An 18,257-nucleotide genomic window follows, 5' to 3' on the forward strand; every position below is an offset into this window, starting at 1 on the left:
AGAATCAATATTTTATGCAGTTAATTACACTGCTTTTAATGAACAGCTTCCTCTCACTTCCCATTAACTTGTAAAATCAGTGGTTCTTTATGGAAATATTATTTGTTCTGGCTTAATGTGTGACATTTTTCTTTAATACTTTGAGGCCGAACTGTTATTCTCTAATTTCATTTGTTGCAAAACTAATATAATATAATTCAGGCTGCTCAGAAAAGAAAACAGGGTTTTCTGTCCACAGCCAGGAAAATCCTGGATTCATTCTTCCTGTTAGCTCTTTAACAGTGTATCATTTGTGAGGGTTACTGCCTAGTTAGTGGATGTGGGCAGCATATGGTGGTTTGCTAGATAACATTTAGACTAGAAATCCTAGATAATGATAGGAAGAATAAATCGAGGATTTTTCTGGCTGTGAACAATTTATAGGAGATAAATCCTATGTGAGACCAAATTGAAAGCTTTGTGAATGCTTCAAAACTGAATAGAGTGTAAGTGATGAAGGTCTGCTGTTCTCTTTAATGTATTCATGGATACATTCATGGATACAAACAAATGCTTGTGGTGACATTGGAGGCTTCTTAACTCACTACAGAGTGAAATTAAATTAAACTTGTTCTTGTTAATGCTCACAATCGATTATATTTAAATTTGTGTTTCATCTACAGTATAATTTCTAGAACTTTGCTTTTCATTCTTGGTGTAGGTAAAAAATGTATGTGAATGTAGAAGTAAACTTATTTCTCAGTTTTGGAAAGTACACATGACCTCAAAGAAATGTCCAAACTGCAAGTAAGTTTTTCTTTTTCTGGGCGTTTTTATTCCTACTTCCTTCATCCCTAGTTTAAAACCATTAGGATTTGTCTTCACGTTGGGTTAATGTTTTTTTTTTCCCCCTCCATCTTCAAGAGCAGGAAGATCACTTATTCGTAAAGAACATAACAGCAAGCTCACTGTAACTTATCCCACTGTCGTAACTCAGAAGTCAGGCAAACAGAAAGTAGTGGAGGAAGTAGCAAGTATGTGTATTTTTTTTATATTACACACATGCAGATGCAAAAGTTGTTACTGAGAAATATTTTTGTCACACTAGAACAAACAGTTGTAGAATGTGCTATGTAGATATATGTGCAACACTCAGACTTTTCAAATCTGCTTTCTGTGTCTGGGTTAAAAATTAATTGAAAATTATGGACACTTTCATAAAAGGTGAATTTATAAACTATTTCAAGACACAATTGTATCAGGGCTTTCTCAAATTTAACTTTAACTTTAAATTTAACACATTAACTTCAATGGAATTAAAGCTAGTCCCAAATCCCATAGATTTCCAGTCTTCACTAAAATTAGCTTCAGTGGGTCTTCTCACTCATAAGCCATATTTGAATTAAATTGAATACTTCATTTGACCAAGTGTGTTTATAGACAAAGGGAATTAGTCTCCGGTGCAGAAATTCTCAGTGTATATGCAAGGCAACAGAATAATGATAAACATCATCATAATACCAATAAGAAGGGGAAGCAAAGAATATAATGTATAAATAATAACACTACAGCCATACTATAGGATATAGACATTAAACAGAACTGTGAGAATTGGGGGTCCAGCAGAGCAATGGCCTGTGTATAGTTGTTTTGGTATGCAATACTCTGCAGTGGCATCCCGAGAGCAGTGAGGGTGGGGGGCTGAAACAGTTTATGTCCAAGATGGTGGGGCTGCAGATATCTTATCAGCCCTCCTTCTGACCCCTGCAATATAAGATCTGCTATGATTGTGGTTGTTCTTTGCAGTCTTAAATATTCATTGGAATCTGTACCTGGCCTGTTTGGTTGCTGCACCAAACCAGACAGATACAAACTGTCTAGTTTGGTACAGCAACCAACGGTACAAACAGCAATGACTGACGTCATATTTCACAACCAAAGCAAGCACTCTAAGCAGCATAATTTAATTTAATTTAATTTAATAATTTGATTTCTATACCGCCCTTCTCCCGAAGGACTCAGGGCGGTGAACAGGGCAATATACAATAAAAATATTATACAAAAATTAAAAAACCATTAAACATTATGCCCTTAAAATTAATACATGTTACAATTAAAACTATTTATAAAAACCCAACCCCATCCCGTCAGACCAGGCCAGCTTGTTCGAAAAAGAAAGTTTTGAGATCGCGCCGGAAGGAGCGAAGGTCGGGGGCCGTCCGGAGCTCAACCGGTAAGCTGTTCCAAAGGTCTGGCGCGCCCACAGAGAACGCTCTCCCCCTGGGGGTCACCAATCGGCATTCTTTGATCGGCGGCACCCTGAGGAGGCCCTCTCTGTGGGAGCGCACTGGACGGAGGGAAGTTGACGCCGGCCGCAGGTGTTGCCGTAGGTAATCCGGACCCATGCCATGAAGGGCTTTGTAAGTCATCACTAACACCTTGAACCTCATAATGTCTGAATGTAGCCAAATTTTAATCCATCAAACAATTATTCATGAATTTAGAAACTTTTCCATATAAGAAAAGTACATTTAACTGCAAATCATGTGAACCCATAATGTGAATCATCCAGTTTTTATTTGACACAGCATATGAACCATACTCTTTGGATTATCATGATGCACAAATCCAGATAACTGTCATTTATTCACAATAAATAATCACAATAAATTGAAAATGTAGCGTAATATAAGATGGCAGTTTCTTCTGACTGAAAAATACCTGGAGAAAAGTAAATGCAGAAATTGTTTCAAATACCTGGTGACAAATGTCAAAACAAAAAATAATTCAAACTTCTTAGCTATAGATGAAACTCAGCTGGGAAAACGAGGCTACATGACACCTTTGACTGCCAAACAACACATTGAAGTTTTATGGAAGAATGAGGGTAAGTGAATAAAACTGCTGCTTTTAAGAATTAATACCTCAATTTACGAAAAAATAAAAATGCTGAAAGCTATGGTAGCTGACCTATTTTACTTTAGTAACTTTACATGCTGTTTCAACTGTGCATAATTCTGCGTGGCTCATAGATCTCATCAAGTAATTGTTAAAACAAATATAAATTAAAACTAAAATATAACAGTATAAACATAAAATGACAACTTAATAAAATAACTTTATAATCAGCAACATCCAATACCTAGGAATAATCACAGCAACATCCACATCAGGAGAAGCTAAAATGACTCAGTCAGCTCTCAATGCCCACTGAAAAAGCTTAGGTCTTAATGGCTTAGGGGAAAGCTAACAGAATCAGAGCTAGTCTGATATTGGGAGAATGATGTTTTAGAAAAGGAGATAAATGTCTATGGACACTCTTAGTTATCCAGGTCATAGTTGTTGCAAAGATGCTTTTTCATGAGTCAACTGGACTTCCTTGTTTTTCTTACCAGCTTCGTTCATCTCTGACTGGATGATGGGGAATGGAAAGATTTTTACTCCTTGCAGACAGCTGGTCATTTGCATTCTTTTAGAGAGTCTTTTGGAGGCTTTATCTGTGTCATCAGGGTCACCTGAGTAGTGCAAATGCGTGTGGAGGCTTCTTGGAACTGTTGAAATAGCTGGGTTGTAAATTGAAAATAGGTGATGTCATATCCCTCCCCCTCTGTTGACAGGGATGTTGAGTTTTAACATAGATGGCCAGGACCTAGACTAGACGTGTCAAACTCGTGACGTTGCGCGATGTATTGGGAGTGTTTTGCCATTGCCGGCAATAGGGTGAGTGCGGCTTCCGCACGACACATCCAGCCCGCCGGCTGGCAGTTTGACACCCCCGATCTAGGGGGAAACTTCCCTCATCCCAGTAGATGGACAGATACTGGTGAGAAAAGACAACCCCAGCAATATTTAGATCCTGAACTATGAAGTGTTTTATAAATAACAACCAGCACTGAGTTACTCTAGAGCAGACATGTCAAACTTGTGACATCACGTGATGTTCCGCAATGTATTGGAACTTTTTCTCCATTACCAGCAATGGAGTGGGCGTGGTTTCCTGGTCATATGTCTGGCCCACGGACTGGCAGTTTGACACCCCTGCTCTAGAGGCAGAATACATCTATGAAATCTTGAGATGGGTCTATGTAAATCTATGCATATTAGTGTGCATATTAATGCTCAGAATGCAAAATTGAACTCTTATGACTACAATTTAGAGGATGTTTTTCTCATCTGGAATCATTGAAATAAATGAGAGCTATGCAAATATGTTGAATATAGTTCTTGCAAAATTTGTATACATTTTCACCTAAGAACATACTAAATCATGCCTAGTTGTTTCAATAGAGCTTAAATTCTACTACTTGAGATACCTCCTTTCTCTGGCTCATAGCAGGACTACATTTAGAAGTCTTACTAAAAGATTAATGAAAGACAGAAATAATTTGTATTACTGTATGTGTAAGATCTTAGTTTCGCAGGCAGTGCCATATGAGTATTTAAGAAATTTCAGGTAGTCCTCAATTTATGACCACAATTGAGCCCAAAATTTCTGTGGCTAAACAAGATATGTGTTAAGTGAATTTTGCCCCATTTTATTACCTTTCTTGCCACAGTTTTTAAGTGAATCACTGCAGTTGTTAAATTAGTAACACAATTGTTAAGTCAATCTGGCTTCTCCATTGACTTTGTCAGAATTTCATGTGATAATATGACCCAGGAATACTGCAGCTGTCATAAATATGTCAGTTGCCAAGCATCGGAATATTGATCATGGGGTCGTGGGGATGCTACAATGGTTGTAAGTATGAAAAACAGTCATAAGTCACTTTTTTCAGTGCTGTTGTAACTTTGAATGGTCACTAAATGAACTGTTGTAAGTTGAGGACTACCTCTACATTCTGAAATATATTTTAGTTTTGTACTAATGTTTGACTTACATTTCATTTTTTAAAATTCATGCAGTCTTTACCCAGCAAATAAAACAGAAATAAAGAGTCTAAAAATAGATAGACACAAATAAGTATGTATAGTGACATTTGGCTTCTGACATGTAAACCAAATAAAAGGTTTCTAGAGAAATTCAGCAGTGATAGCTGCATCTTGGTTATTTCAGTTCTTTCCATTTTCAGGGTTTTTCCTTTGCAAGCTTTTCTCTGGGATGACAGTCACTGGTGATTTAACTTTCAATCCTGAAATGTTTTTCCTAAATAAACTTGTTGTACCACCTTCCAGGTAAGACTATTATTTTGCATTTTTATTATAATAGCTACATTTGTGATGCCCTATTTTACTAAGAACATTTTCTAAGCGTAACCAATGTAATCTGATCCATAGATATCGTCCTGTGAATTGTGTTGGAGATCAGATGTTTGCAAATGGCCAAACAGTGAATTTACAAGCTGTTATGAAGGATGCTCTCCTCATTCGGAAACTTCTGGCTTTCATTGCTCAAGAACAGAGTCAGTCGTTACAGACAGAAAATGGAGATCTCAAGACGGTAAGATTGCTTCAGTGCTTTAAAATGAAGAAAGAATAAAAACCCACCCCTATTTAGTTGAAGTAATTTTGTAAAAAATTTAGACTTTAACCAGCCTTCTGAATATTTGAAAAAGTAATAATGTTATTTCAAACACTAATCCTTAGTTTCCAAACTTGGTCCTTAGTTTTTCATCTTTAAGCAAAAAGATCTTGCTGAAATTCTTCAGCCATTTTTCACACCCTTCAAGGCTATGAATCCTTCCCCCTTTTTTTAAATTAGTCTCTCTCTCTCTCTCTCTCTCTCTCTCTCTCTCTGTGTGTGTGTGTGTCTGTCTGTCTGTCTGTCTGTCTGTCTGTCTGTCTGTCTGTGTCTGTGTGTCTGTGTAAAGTATTTTCAAATTTTTTCTTGTTAAAATTTTAATTTTTTGTTCTACAGGTGATAGACCAGCCCTTGGAACCTCTAGACCATTCTGTCTTGGCAACAATTCCTGGACAGACTACTGCAGATAAGCTTTATAACAGTTGGATTCGCCTTCAAAGCCATGTTAATATTTTGTTTGATAGTGACATGGATAAACTAATATCTGAAAAATACCCTGGTGTACGTCAGGTGAGATTTCTAAAGATGTTTAAAATTATTGATAAAGGGAGAATATGAAGTATTTTTAAATACAGTATATTATTTGAATTTGCACATTTTTCTTTAGAAAAATACTTCCAAGGTTGCCCATATAAGTGTATAAATATACAATACAGCAAATGCACAATGCATCAAACAAATTATGCTAGTAAACAAAAAAGAGTAGCAGTTAAATTCACATAGAACTTTTAAATGACAAAAATATTATGGAACTGAATAATTATCAGAATTTTTGTAAGTAGTCTAGCACTGGAAAAGGTTCTTTTAGTAATCATAATGAACTACATTTTTGTAGTCTCTCTAATCATAAAAGACATCTGAAGAGTTGCCTTTTGTACTGACATGAGTAGATTAATTTGGGATCTAGCCTTGTTTCAGATATCCAAATCCAAGCCATTGAGGTATTTAATAATCAAGTACTTTGAACTTAGAAATTGAATCTAAAGCTAGTGATATAGTTTTAGTATCTAACTGGTTAAAATGAAGTAGCATCTGTATTCTCAATTCACTATGAGTTACATATTCTTCAACCATGTTTCCATATGCAGTACTTTACATTAGTTGATTTGGTTCCAAAATAGAGGTTCCAATTGCTAAGCTATTTTTAATTGAGAACAACTACTATTATCACATCAGCCTGAAATAACAAAGCAACCCATGATAGATGATTTACATCAGGGTTTAATGTTAAGATTGGAGTTTAGAGAAGGAAAGGATGAATATTTTGTCCCAAGGATCACATTTGTTGTTGGTTAGACACAATGTGTGCATCTATGCATACCGCTCTTGCAAATAGACACATATATTTGCATTCTCCCACATACACAGAGCATACATAGAGATTTTCTCAACTCCCTTCCTATCCCTGAGATAATATCAGCTGGATTTATGCAGGAAGGGAAAAGTAAGGAAACATCCTCTCTAGTGACTGTTTTTTTATTAGATGGATAATGGGAAAGGCAGGAGAATGCTTTTCCTGTAATTAAACTGATCAAAGATCAGATTACTGATTTCTTGCAAGAGAAGGCCAACCATTTATTAATGTTTTTTCAACCAATCAAAGGGAAAAGTGGGAGTTTGCCCTTGAACTCCAGAAGTCACACGTTTGACATCCAAAAGACCTGTCAATGTTCTCATGAAAAGACACTCCAAATCGAGCACACTAAATAGCTACAGAATTTCTGACATCAGAATTGTGTTAGCTTTCATCAGTCTTATCTCTCACAGAATTTCCACAAAGCACACATGTGAATAACATAACTAATTTTTATTTTATCCTCAAATCTGATAATCTCATGTACTTGAAAGTAAAGTTTAAAAGCATTTCTCTGGATCTTGCTACTAGAAAGGTAGTTTTTCAGAATCTTCAAAGTGATATGAATCTATTTATCTTTGTATCTTTCTTGCTGTCCTTGTTGCTAAATTTATGATGAAAGATACTTGAAAAAAAGAATGGCCTGTTTCGTAAACATATGATGGGAAAGAGAGTGGATTATGCTGCCCGATCTGTCATTTGCCCTGACATGTACATTCAGACCAATGAAATTGGCATTCCTATGGTAAGGAAACATTATTTCCTATTATTTTTATTACATATTCCTATAATTAAGAATATTATTTTATCTTAAGGCTATCTGTTCCTTGTCTCCCAAAAGTTTGTCTCCTCTATTTGCAAACTATTGCCAGGAATATTAAAAAATGATAAAATGTTGAGAGAAATGCAGACAAAAGAAGGAAATATAGAAAGATGGATGGCCACAACCAGAAATAAGTGCAGCTGAGTGCAGTTACCGTATTTAGATGTTTTAGATGTTATGTCAGTCAGGCATGAGAGTCAGAGATTTATGAGAGTTAATAATATGGAATCTAGACAGTGGAAGTGATTCCTACAAGAGAGAAAAATTAAAGGAATATTCCTAGAATTATAACAATGTACACAATATTTTCTTTTTTGCCTCTTCTCTTGCAGGTATTTGCTACCAAATTGACCTATCCTCAACCTGTCACTCCTTGGAATGTCCAAGAATTGAGGCAAGCAGTTATAAATGGGCCAAATGAGCATCCTGGGGCTTCCATGATCATCAATGAAGATGGGTCTCGCACAATATTGAGTACAACTAGCCAGACTCAGAGGGAAGCCATAGCTAAGCAACTCTTAACCCCTTCCACTGGAGCACCAAAACCAGGGATAAAAATTGTGAGTGGTGTCCAAATCTAGTCATCTATATTATTTGTGTCAAGGTATATATAGCATGTGCTTGGTAGAGATGCTGCCAAACCCAATCCTATATTGAGATTATAGGTAGTCCTTGACTTGCAAGATTCCATATAGTGACTGTTCAGAGTTACAATGGCATTGAAAAAAGTGGCTTGACCCTTTTTTCACACAACAGTTGCAGTGTCCCCATGGTCACATGATCAAAATTCAGACACTTAGCACCTAACTCATATTTATGACAGTTGCAATGTCCCGTAGTCATATAATCACTTTATGTGACCTTTTTACAAGCAAAGTCAGTGGGGAAGCCAGGTTCACTTAACTGTGTTACTAACTTAACAAGTGCAGGGATTCACTAAATAACTGTGGCAAGAAAAATCAAAAAATGGGACAAAATTCACTTAACAATTGTCTCACTTAGCAACAGAAATTTTGGGCTCAATTGTGGTCATAAGTCGAGGAATATCTGGATATTCTCTTAGCTATTTGCTTAGACATTTTGATTAATGTAGTTAGTATCTTAATTTGGACATGTAACTGGTTCAGGCTATATTATAGCATCTAGTGATGTAAAAGCAAGAGAGGCAGGTATCTTGGGGTTCCTTGGGTTCTCCCTTTCTTCTCCCTCATTGTGCTATACCTTCAGCAAACCTAACTGTCCAGGATAGGATAGGCTTAGCATATCTGTGGGCTTGGCTGTCTAATCATCAGAGTTGGGCATCGGGGAGGGGGGGCAATTTCCCTGATAGGACAACATTACTGTAAAGCCATGTAAATGTTTATGCCCAAGAGAGGTTTTGAGTTCCCAAATCCCAGCTAATGGTGCATTGCAGCCTGGATGGCGGAGTTTGCTTCATGGACTGGTAGATTCATGAGGTCTTAAAATAAATAAAATAAATAAATAAATAAGTATCTTTTTTAATATTTTAAGGTTTGTCTTGTCTTCTTATTGGGAAGGTCAACTTAATATGCATGACCCAAACTTATTTGAGTGTGAAGGGAAAGTTCTACATCATGCTGGGTCAGTGCAGTAGAGTTGATATTTTCATCCAAGGCCGTTCTCCCATTTTTAGATGTGAGAGCCTGTTTCTGAAATTGGGCCTTAGGGGCCAGGGGTTTTTGTTGCTATTGTACCAGCCTCCCTGCTACATATCTGCTTTATCTCATGAGCAGTTTGATGCTGTAGCTGACTTGCCAGTGGAGTTCTCACATGTTGAGAATGTTGGCCATCTTCTTTGGGCCCAGAATTTGAATCAACTTAAGACATAAGGTATATTTATATTGGCATAACTATTGGCATAACATTATCTTCGAACCCAATCTAATATATAGTATAGATGAAAGATACAGTTAAATAGAGATTTTAAAAAAGAGAAAGCTCTCAAAATGCCTGCAAAAAATTAACTGATGGCCTTCACATTTCCGACAAACTCCTTTATGAAGAAACATTGAAAATGGTTTGCTTTAAAATTATTAAACTTTTTTTAAAAAAGAAAAGAAACCAAATCAGAAAAGTAACAAACTAAAAAAGTAAGAAAAAGGAAAATTATGTATATATAAGGCTTACCTGTATCATAAAATGAATAAAATAGAATAAATTAAGTACAAATTTTCAGAATAATAATCAAGTTACTTGTGTTATTTAACATAGTTTTAAATTATATTTTAATGTTTGTTTTAATCTTTTAATTATTTTTCACCTGTTTCAATAATTTGTAAAGCTACCCAAGTTATCTTGTAGGGGAGATAGGTGACATAGAAATTTAATAAAAATAAAATTATGTCATTTAAAATATATATACCATTGTTAACATTCAATTAATCTTTAAGTTTCAACAATAGTGATCATACAATATGAATCATAAATCAAAGTGGAACATTAATAATAAATTCTATTTAAATAAGTCAGATCATCCAAGTCTTAAATGTTAAAACTTTGTAGTAAGAGAAACCCACATTTTCATTGTATTGCAAGCCCAAATAACCATATCCATGTTAAATTCTGTATCAAATGTAGTTTTCATATATTTCATATAAAAGCTTATTTTAGACGTTATGCAGCACAGCTAAGAAACAGCGGTATGCTGCTTTCAGTGACAACTATAGAGTATTCTATAATTAAAGCTAGTGGGGTGTACTTTGTAGGAATGTTAGTAATATTGAATAGAAAATGGCAATTTAGGAAGAAAATTCAACTTTTAGAATGTTTCATTCTATTATAATTGTTAAGCTTTGCTACCAAATATGGAAAAAATATACATTTTTCATTTGACATTTTCAATAGTTTTTAGAAAATGAATTATAAATTTTAGCAATATGTATTTGAGTAATAATATGATAGAATGTTGTATATCAGTAAGTGATATTCACTGAAAATTTTATATTTTTTTTCATTGAAATTTCTATGGTTACATATAAGAGAAACATTGAAAACTCTGTGTATGTGTTCTCTAATTCACATTTGTACCTGGAAACATTGGGCCAGAATAAATTCTCAGACACTTTGAGGACTTAAAGCATTATCTTGCTGATATGAAAAGGGGATGAAGTCACTTCCATGTTTTCTGTCCTCAAATGTTTTTTTTTCTTGCATGCCACTATTAATCTTTTGATTTTGAGGTGGCTTAAAAGGAATGAGATTCTTTTTAGGAGGAAAGGGAAAGAAAATTACTCAGGTAATCCTTCCAGTGTATTTCCTCTATTTTTGTCCTTGATTTTTGATATTTTTGTCCAGGCTTTAATTAGCTCTTCATAATCTTTTCAGTCCATGATAAGCAAGGCTTGTCACTGTTTTCAGGACAAGCTGAAATAAAGCCATGCTAAAGAATTTGTATTCAGCTTATTGCTTGCACTCAGTTTCTTAGCATTGAAGCAGAATTAGGGAAAGCAGATGATTATCTAGCCACAAGGAAATCAATTCTTTCAAAAATTAGAATGAGGAGGAAGTCCTGTCATATACCTCAGCATAAACAATGTCATAATCAGTTGGCTGAACAGGCACTCTCTAGAAAAGAGAGTTTATATAACTAAAATTTCACCTTAATGAAATGAAAATCCCCTGTATTACAGATTTTATTTTTCTCAAAGATCTTGGAGGTGCCTAGATAATTAACACTACTGTGAACTACAAATTACAGTTTGTCTATTTCAACCTTCCCCTGGTCTGATGTCTCCATTTGTTGAGATTTGTTATGCCAGTATATCCAGGAAGCTATACGTTTATCTAATAATCTGTTTATCTTTGTTGCTTTTTTCTTAGTGTGGTTTTCTCTTTAGTCCACTGCAATTTCTAATAATCTTTGAAAGAAAACATTTATATAATTGAACTTTATTTTTGTCAGGTGTGTCGCCATATTAAGAATGGTGATATCCTTCTGCTGAACCGACAACCCACTCTTCATAGACCCTCCATCCAAGCCCATCGAGCAAGAATCCTACCTGGAGAGAAAGTTTTGAGGCTTCACTATGCCAACTGCAAAGCATATAATGCTGATTTTGATGGTGATGAGATGAATGCTCATTTTCCTCAAAATGAACTGGGCCGAGCTGAAGCGTATGTATTGGCTTGTACAGATGAACAATATCTGGTTCCTAAGGTAAATTGTTAAACATAGTATAAATCGTCACTGATAATAGATGCCATTTTCCATATTTGTTTGTCAGCCACGTAGTGATTTTGAATTTAGTTAATGGTGGTATGACAGTGAGTCACTATGTCAGGATGCATTAGATATTGGCAAAGAAGTAATTTGTTGCCTCTAGCAATTATATCACGATGAGTTTTCTTCAAATCTTGGAGCCAGTAAGTTGCAACTGAATATAGAAAAAAGAAAGAAAAGTCCTTGAACCAATCTACCTACCTCCCTTCCTCCCTCCCTCCCTTTCCCACTAGCATGTTTAAATTGGTGGCTTTATATCTAACTACCTCCAATAAAGGGAGGTAAAAGTAAATTTCCAATAAAAGTCTTGCATTCTCCAGTTTCTTTAACAAAACCAAAGAAAACCCCAAAACAAAACAAAAACATCACAACGAAACAAATTGCAGTAGCAGCTTCTATCTTTACCCCTTTTGTGTTTGTTTAAAAAGTCAGAGTTCTTACTTGGTAGCCTTCAATAAGTACTTGACAATCAGACCCTTTTGGAATGCAGCTGGCAGTAGGTGATGGGTAGCAGCTACCCTGCAAAAAGTAGCAACTTTCTTTTTGCTAGAAAAAAAAAGGAAAACATAGGTAAATAACAGTCCCTTGAGTAATCTGAAATTATCCATAATACTCCGTACATAGCTTATCCCAACAAAGAAATGGAGTATGCTCCATACTTTGCTCCATGCTCAAGAGTTGTCAGCATGCAACAGTGAATCAACATATTGAGTCACCAATCACAGACAATATTCTCTTGGTTTTTAGGAGCCAAAAATGTAATACTAATGCTAAATTGCTAATATTCTCCCACTCCTCCAAGAACTTGTTTTACTCCCACTACTGAACCTACTAATGTATTATTTGATTCCTCAGGATGGGAAACCATTGGCAGGATTGATTCAAGACCATATGGTGTCTGGTACTAGCATGACCACACGAGGCTGTTTCTTCACTAGAGAACAGTATGTTGAGCTGGTGTATCAAGGGCTGATGGACAAAAAGGGAAAAGTAAAACTGCTATCTCCAGCTATTGTAAAGCCACGATGCTTATGGACAGGAAAGCAGGTAGGTTAAAAATACCTTGGTTTTTTTAAAATGCAAATACAATGCTGCTTACCCAGTCAACAAAACCTAGTATTTAGTGAACTCTTTATTTCCAAGTACAAAAGAGTTCATTCTTTTGTATGTGTTTTGTATTGGTGTGGTTACATTCAGTCTTGACTCTTGGATATATTTTTTAGATTGTTCTGACTTAATTTTATGAAAAAAATTTATGAAAAAATGTAACAGCAATGTTGGTTAATTAAAAAACAAAATTAGGCAACTTGAAAGATTACCCAAATAACTGCAAGTTTTCCGGTGTAATTTAATATTTATGAATCTAATATGCGGATAAAAGTCTGCAGCGTTTCCATCATTCTTCTTCCCTAACAGTTGTGACTCAAATCAGCCACAAAATTACATTCTCCTCCCTCATTCCATTTGTTTTTGATTTTTTTTAAATTTTCTTGATTGTGCTTGGAAACCTAATAGCTAAAACTAATTTTGTTTCTTTGTATGTTTTTTATTTTATTTGGAATTTCATTTCATTGGATTCTTTCCTTTTCACATTTGCTTCTGTTTTTAAAATTAAATCTACCATTTGTCATCTTGAACTAGGTTCCTTTTAACTTTTGAATAACTCTCATATTATCTGTTCTTTTATTTTTATTGATATTATCACCCTCTTATTCACATATTCTCCTGCTTTTCCTTCTCCTATTCCCCATCATGTTTGTTTCATTTTTTTCCCTTGTTCTTCTTCCAATTGTGGTCTTTTGAATAGTTTTCACATTTTCTGTTTTGTAGTTTTAGATGTGCTGTAATGACTTTTCATGTTGAAATAGCACTGTTGCCCTTGTATGATTTATTATTTATGTAATCTGGTAAGTTTTGCTGTGCTGTTTCTTCACAGATGAAAAATATGCACATAAATATAGAAATATTTCTTGCATACCGGTATTTAAGCTATATTTCTGGCCTGTGTTTTTCTGTAGGTTGTTTCTACTTTGTTATTAAATATAATTCCAGAAGGTCACATTCCACTAAATCTGTCTGGGAAAGCTAAGATCAGCGGAAAAGCCTGGACAGTAGCATCTGCCTGTAGAATGCATAGATCAGATCTTGACTGTATGTGTGAATCTCAGGTAAGAATCAAATATGAGAAAGACGTAAGCTAGCCAAATGGATTTCATGGCTATTGAAATCTATCCTGAGAGTTCTTTGCATTTTGTCTGCCATAACGTGGAACGTTAGCAGACTTTGGAGGAAGGCACCATCCTTTTAATTTGAAGGACCTTTCTTACCAGCCAGCTGGGTGAAAAATCTGTTCCATGATTAAAATACAATTATTTCATTAATCTTTATTTTGCAGCTATTTGCTTAATTCTTCACACTTTTTTTAAGTTGGAGCATTTATTAGGCAAAATAGGTATACACGTTTGTATGAATGAATCTGAGCAATTTCAGTCTAGATGCAGGCAAGATTTAATGTTCATTTCTTTTGCATCTGCCAGGTTCTTATTAGAAATGGAGAATTGCTCTGTGGGGTCTTGGATAAAGCTCAGTATGGGAGCTCTGCCTATGGTTTAGTCCACTGCTGCCATGAGGTTTATGGGGGTGAGACTAGTGGAAAGTTGCTAACAGCTCTGGCTCGAATCTTCACTGCCTACCTACAGTTCTACAGGGGTTTTACAATGGGTGAGTAAAACTAATCCTTCTCATCGCTGAAACTGGGGTAAGCAACATTATGCAAAAGAGAAAGGAGTATTAGGTAAAAATAAAATGAGGCAGAACTTTCTCTGTTGGCTTCCCACAAAGTTAGTGAGGAAGGTGGTAGGGAAGGTCACAAATTGCTCTGGTAACTCACCCTCCAACTCAGTCTTTCTTTGCTCATATATACCACACCCTCCTTCCCACTTCACTCACTTGCACCAGTGCCCTCCTTCCTCAACCTCCCTGCTCTTATACAGGCATGAAACCACCAGTCCCTTCCTTTCCCAGCTCTCTGTGCATGCACCTTGTGACCTTTTCCCCATCTTCCTCTCGCACACATGCACATACCCCATACCTTCTTTTCCTGCCCTCCCTGAGCTTGGGCACATTGCATCACCCACCGACTTACATGTGGTCTGGAGTATGTGTCCTGTGATCTCCTTCACATGCCCCAGGGCACCCCACACTCCTTACTGTGACTCCCTCTGCTTGCCACTTTGTGATCCATGTGTTTTGAAATTATGATGACAATTGGATTGCCATCGCGAAGCAATGTGGTCGTACCATGTCACATTGCTTAGTGAGAGCAATCCCAGTCCTAATTGCCGTCTTAACTTGAGGACTTATAAAGTAGATCAGACTAAGCAACCAATTCCATGTACAAATTGTAGATAGTTAAAACCACTCATTTAGTGACAATTCAGAATTATAGTGCTGAATAAGTTCTCTGCACATAGATGATTGCGATCTGGTTGCTTAGCAACTCTTGTGCTTAGGACAGTTACAGCATCTCATGCAATGTGATTGCCATTTGTAATCTTTCCTGCCAATTTCCTAAAAGAAAAGTCAATAGGGAAACAAGTGGGGAAGGTCACAAGTTGCTAGGGTAAGTCTATCCCAATTGGCAATAATCACCCCCATTCCCCTCGTGTTACACCATACTGGCCATCTTTGCACCCTCCCATACCTGACAGCCATTCAGCCTTATCACCATTACACCCTGCCAGCCACTGATGCATCCTTGCACACCTGTTCAGGCCTGGCAGTCACCCATATTCTCTGGCACTGCACCTGCTATCCATACAGCCTCCTATACCTGGTAAAAGATACCTGTCAGCCTGTTTGTCAACCAACTGAAACTTGCAACTTTCTGCCGGTTCACCCTCTGACTGTGGTTGTTGGAAGCCAGCAGGAGATCGTGAGGAGGTCCTCACTTAATCCATAACTGTCACTTAACAATGGCAATAGGGTTGCGGTCACTAAGTGATACAGTCATGTGATGTAGTGGATCATTGCATCGCAAGTTTGCATATGCTTCCCCCTCCCTCACTTTAACTTTGTGAATGATGGAGGGGCCTACCTAAGACATTTTCTCAAATTAGTTATTGAATGGGCTTAATTTTAATTTTATTTTATTTTATTTTATTAAATTTATATACCGCCCTTTCCCGAAGGACTCAGGGCGGTTTACAGGGTATTTAAAATCAAACAGTACAAAATACAAAAGTTAAAAAAACAATTAAAAAAAGATTAAATTATCCCTTAACTAAAAACCCCAGTTAAAAATTCTCAGCCTGGGCCGGAGAGCTCAAAGAGCCAGGTCTTCAGGTCCCGACGGAATGAACGAAGGTCAGGGGCGGTCCTAAGCTCCACGGGCAGCTTGTGTGACTGTTGTCTTGGTAACAACATTGCCTCCTGTACATGCACATTCATATCTCAGACCACAGACATTCTGTATTTATTTATCCATTCTTTTGTTTGTGTGTCTAAGGTGTGATTCTGAACATATATGACAAATATGCAACAGATAGATACATCCTGATACCAAAGATTGCAGGATTCTCTCTTGAAGAACTCTTCAATCTTTATAAATTTTAAGAGATTCTAAGTTTATACAAGCCACATGTTATACAACAACTGGGGAAACGAGACTGATTGATGGGACTGATGGCAATTTTCCACACTGAGGAACTACAAGCCAGTGGCACAACCTTGCTTGTCTTGAAGCTCTAGCAGCTGCTTCCAGCAATTATATCAACATTTTGCAAGGAGGAAAAAATATTTTATGATGGAAAACATATTTTAAAATTAGAAAATAATGCAATAATGAGAAACAACAAAACACAGAAAAACGTGTGGTTCTGTTTAAATAATTTGCCAAAACTTACGTAATAAAATATTTTAAAAATATATTAATAAATAAAAAGAAATCTGAGAATATGTTCCAGTATTTATTTTTATTTATTAGTAATTTTTGTGCTCTGAGAGGCATTATTACATAAGTTTGCTTATCATCATAGCATCAATTATTGCAAATATTTATATCCCTCCCAGTGTAACGCAGATTGTATCATGGTGGCTTATTTACAACGTTAACAATAATAAAAACAGAATAAATTACTTTTCTAAAACCTCAAATGAAAACATTCTTTATCTTTCTGTTCTAGGAGTTGAGGATATTTTGGTCAAATATAAGGCAGACCAGAAGAGGTGCAACATCATTGAGGAAAGTACCAACTGTGGTATAAAGGTAAGCTCGTGCTTTGGATTATGGTGGGTGAATGATCTGTCTTCATCAAGAAAGCGGTGTTATGTTCTCTAAAAATTTTTTGAACTTTTCAGGCTATTAGAGCTGCATTTAACCTATCCCAAACCTCGTCTTGTGAGGAACTTCGAAGTAAATGGCAGGATGCCCATCTTCAGAAAGATCAGAGAGATTTTAACATGATTGATTTAAAGTTCAAAGAAGAAGTCAACTGTTGCAGCAATGAGATCAACAAGGTTTGTTTTAGAAATTTGAGAAACCTCATACTTTATTTCTAATATGAATTCAGATCTTGGGATTTTTTTTAATAGAAAGTATATGTGCTTGAGAGGGACGCGATGGCTCAGTGGGTTAGGATGCTGAGCTTGTCGATCAGAAGGTCAGCAGTTTGGCGGGTCGAATCCCGAGTGCCGCATAGCAGAGTGAGCGCCTGTTACTCGTCCCAGCTTCTGCCAACCTAGCAGTTCGAAAGCACGTAAAAAATGCAAGTAGAAAAATAGGGACCATTACGGTGGGAAGGTAACAGCGTTCTGTGCGCCTTTGGCGTCTAGTCATGCCGGCCACATGGCCACGGAGACGTCCTCGGACAAGCGCTGGCTCTTCGGCTTTGAAACGGAGATGAGCACCGGCCCCTAGAGTTGGAAACAACTAGCACGCATGTGCGGGGGAACCTTTACCTTTACCTATATGTGCTTATTTCTTTGTGGAAAATATGTATATTTCAATCAGTCAGAATAGAGCTGGAAGGGACCTTGGAGGCCTTCTAGTCCAGGTGCCTGCTCAAGCAGGAGTATTATTTCAGACAAGTGGCTGTCCAGTCTCTTCTTAAAAACCTCAAATGATGAACATCTGGAGGCAAGCTGGTTAATTGTTCATTGTTCCACTGGTTAATTGTCCTCACTGTTAGGAAGTTTCTCCTTAATTCCAGGTTGCTTCTCTCTTTGATCAGTTTCCAACCATTGTTTCTTATCCTGCCCTTTGGCGCTTTGGGGAATAAATTGACTCCCTCCTCCTTGTGGCAGCCTCTCAAATACTGGAATACTGCTATCACCCAGTCCT

The 18,257-nt window shown here is 36.5% G+C and overlaps 1 protein-coding gene across 1 annotated transcript in view; it reads left to right on the forward strand.

Moving 5' to 3' along the window:
- POLR1A (RNA polymerase I subunit A) overlaps nucleotides 1-18,257 on the forward strand; it is a 64,534-nt gene that overhangs the window by 7,145 nt on the left and 39,132 nt on the right. The window contains exons 5-18 of the mRNA XM_081345327.1: nucleotides 701-786; nucleotides 904-1,013; nucleotides 2,780-2,866; nucleotides 5,052-5,154; nucleotides 5,257-5,419; nucleotides 5,837-6,010; nucleotides 7,477-7,599; nucleotides 8,010-8,237; nucleotides 11,600-11,854; nucleotides 12,773-12,964; nucleotides 13,936-14,085; nucleotides 14,455-14,638; nucleotides 17,101-17,183; nucleotides 17,276-17,434. Coding sequence (XP_081201453.1) covers nucleotides 701-786; nucleotides 904-1,013; nucleotides 2,780-2,866; nucleotides 5,052-5,154; nucleotides 5,257-5,419; nucleotides 5,837-6,010; nucleotides 7,477-7,599; nucleotides 8,010-8,237; nucleotides 11,600-11,854; nucleotides 12,773-12,964; nucleotides 13,936-14,085; nucleotides 14,455-14,638; nucleotides 17,101-17,183; nucleotides 17,276-17,434 — 2,097 coding nt within the window. The remainder of the gene's footprint in view (nucleotides 1-700; nucleotides 787-903; nucleotides 1,014-2,779; nucleotides 2,867-5,051; nucleotides 5,155-5,256; nucleotides 5,420-5,836; nucleotides 6,011-7,476; nucleotides 7,600-8,009; nucleotides 8,238-11,599; nucleotides 11,855-12,772; nucleotides 12,965-13,935; nucleotides 14,086-14,454; nucleotides 14,639-17,100; nucleotides 17,184-17,275; nucleotides 17,435-18,257) is intronic.

This window comes from Vipera berus, assembly GCF_964194415.1.
Source record: "Vipera berus genome assembly, chromosome: Z".
Lineage (NCBI taxonomy): Eukaryota > Metazoa > Chordata > Lepidosauria > Squamata > Viperidae > Vipera > Vipera berus.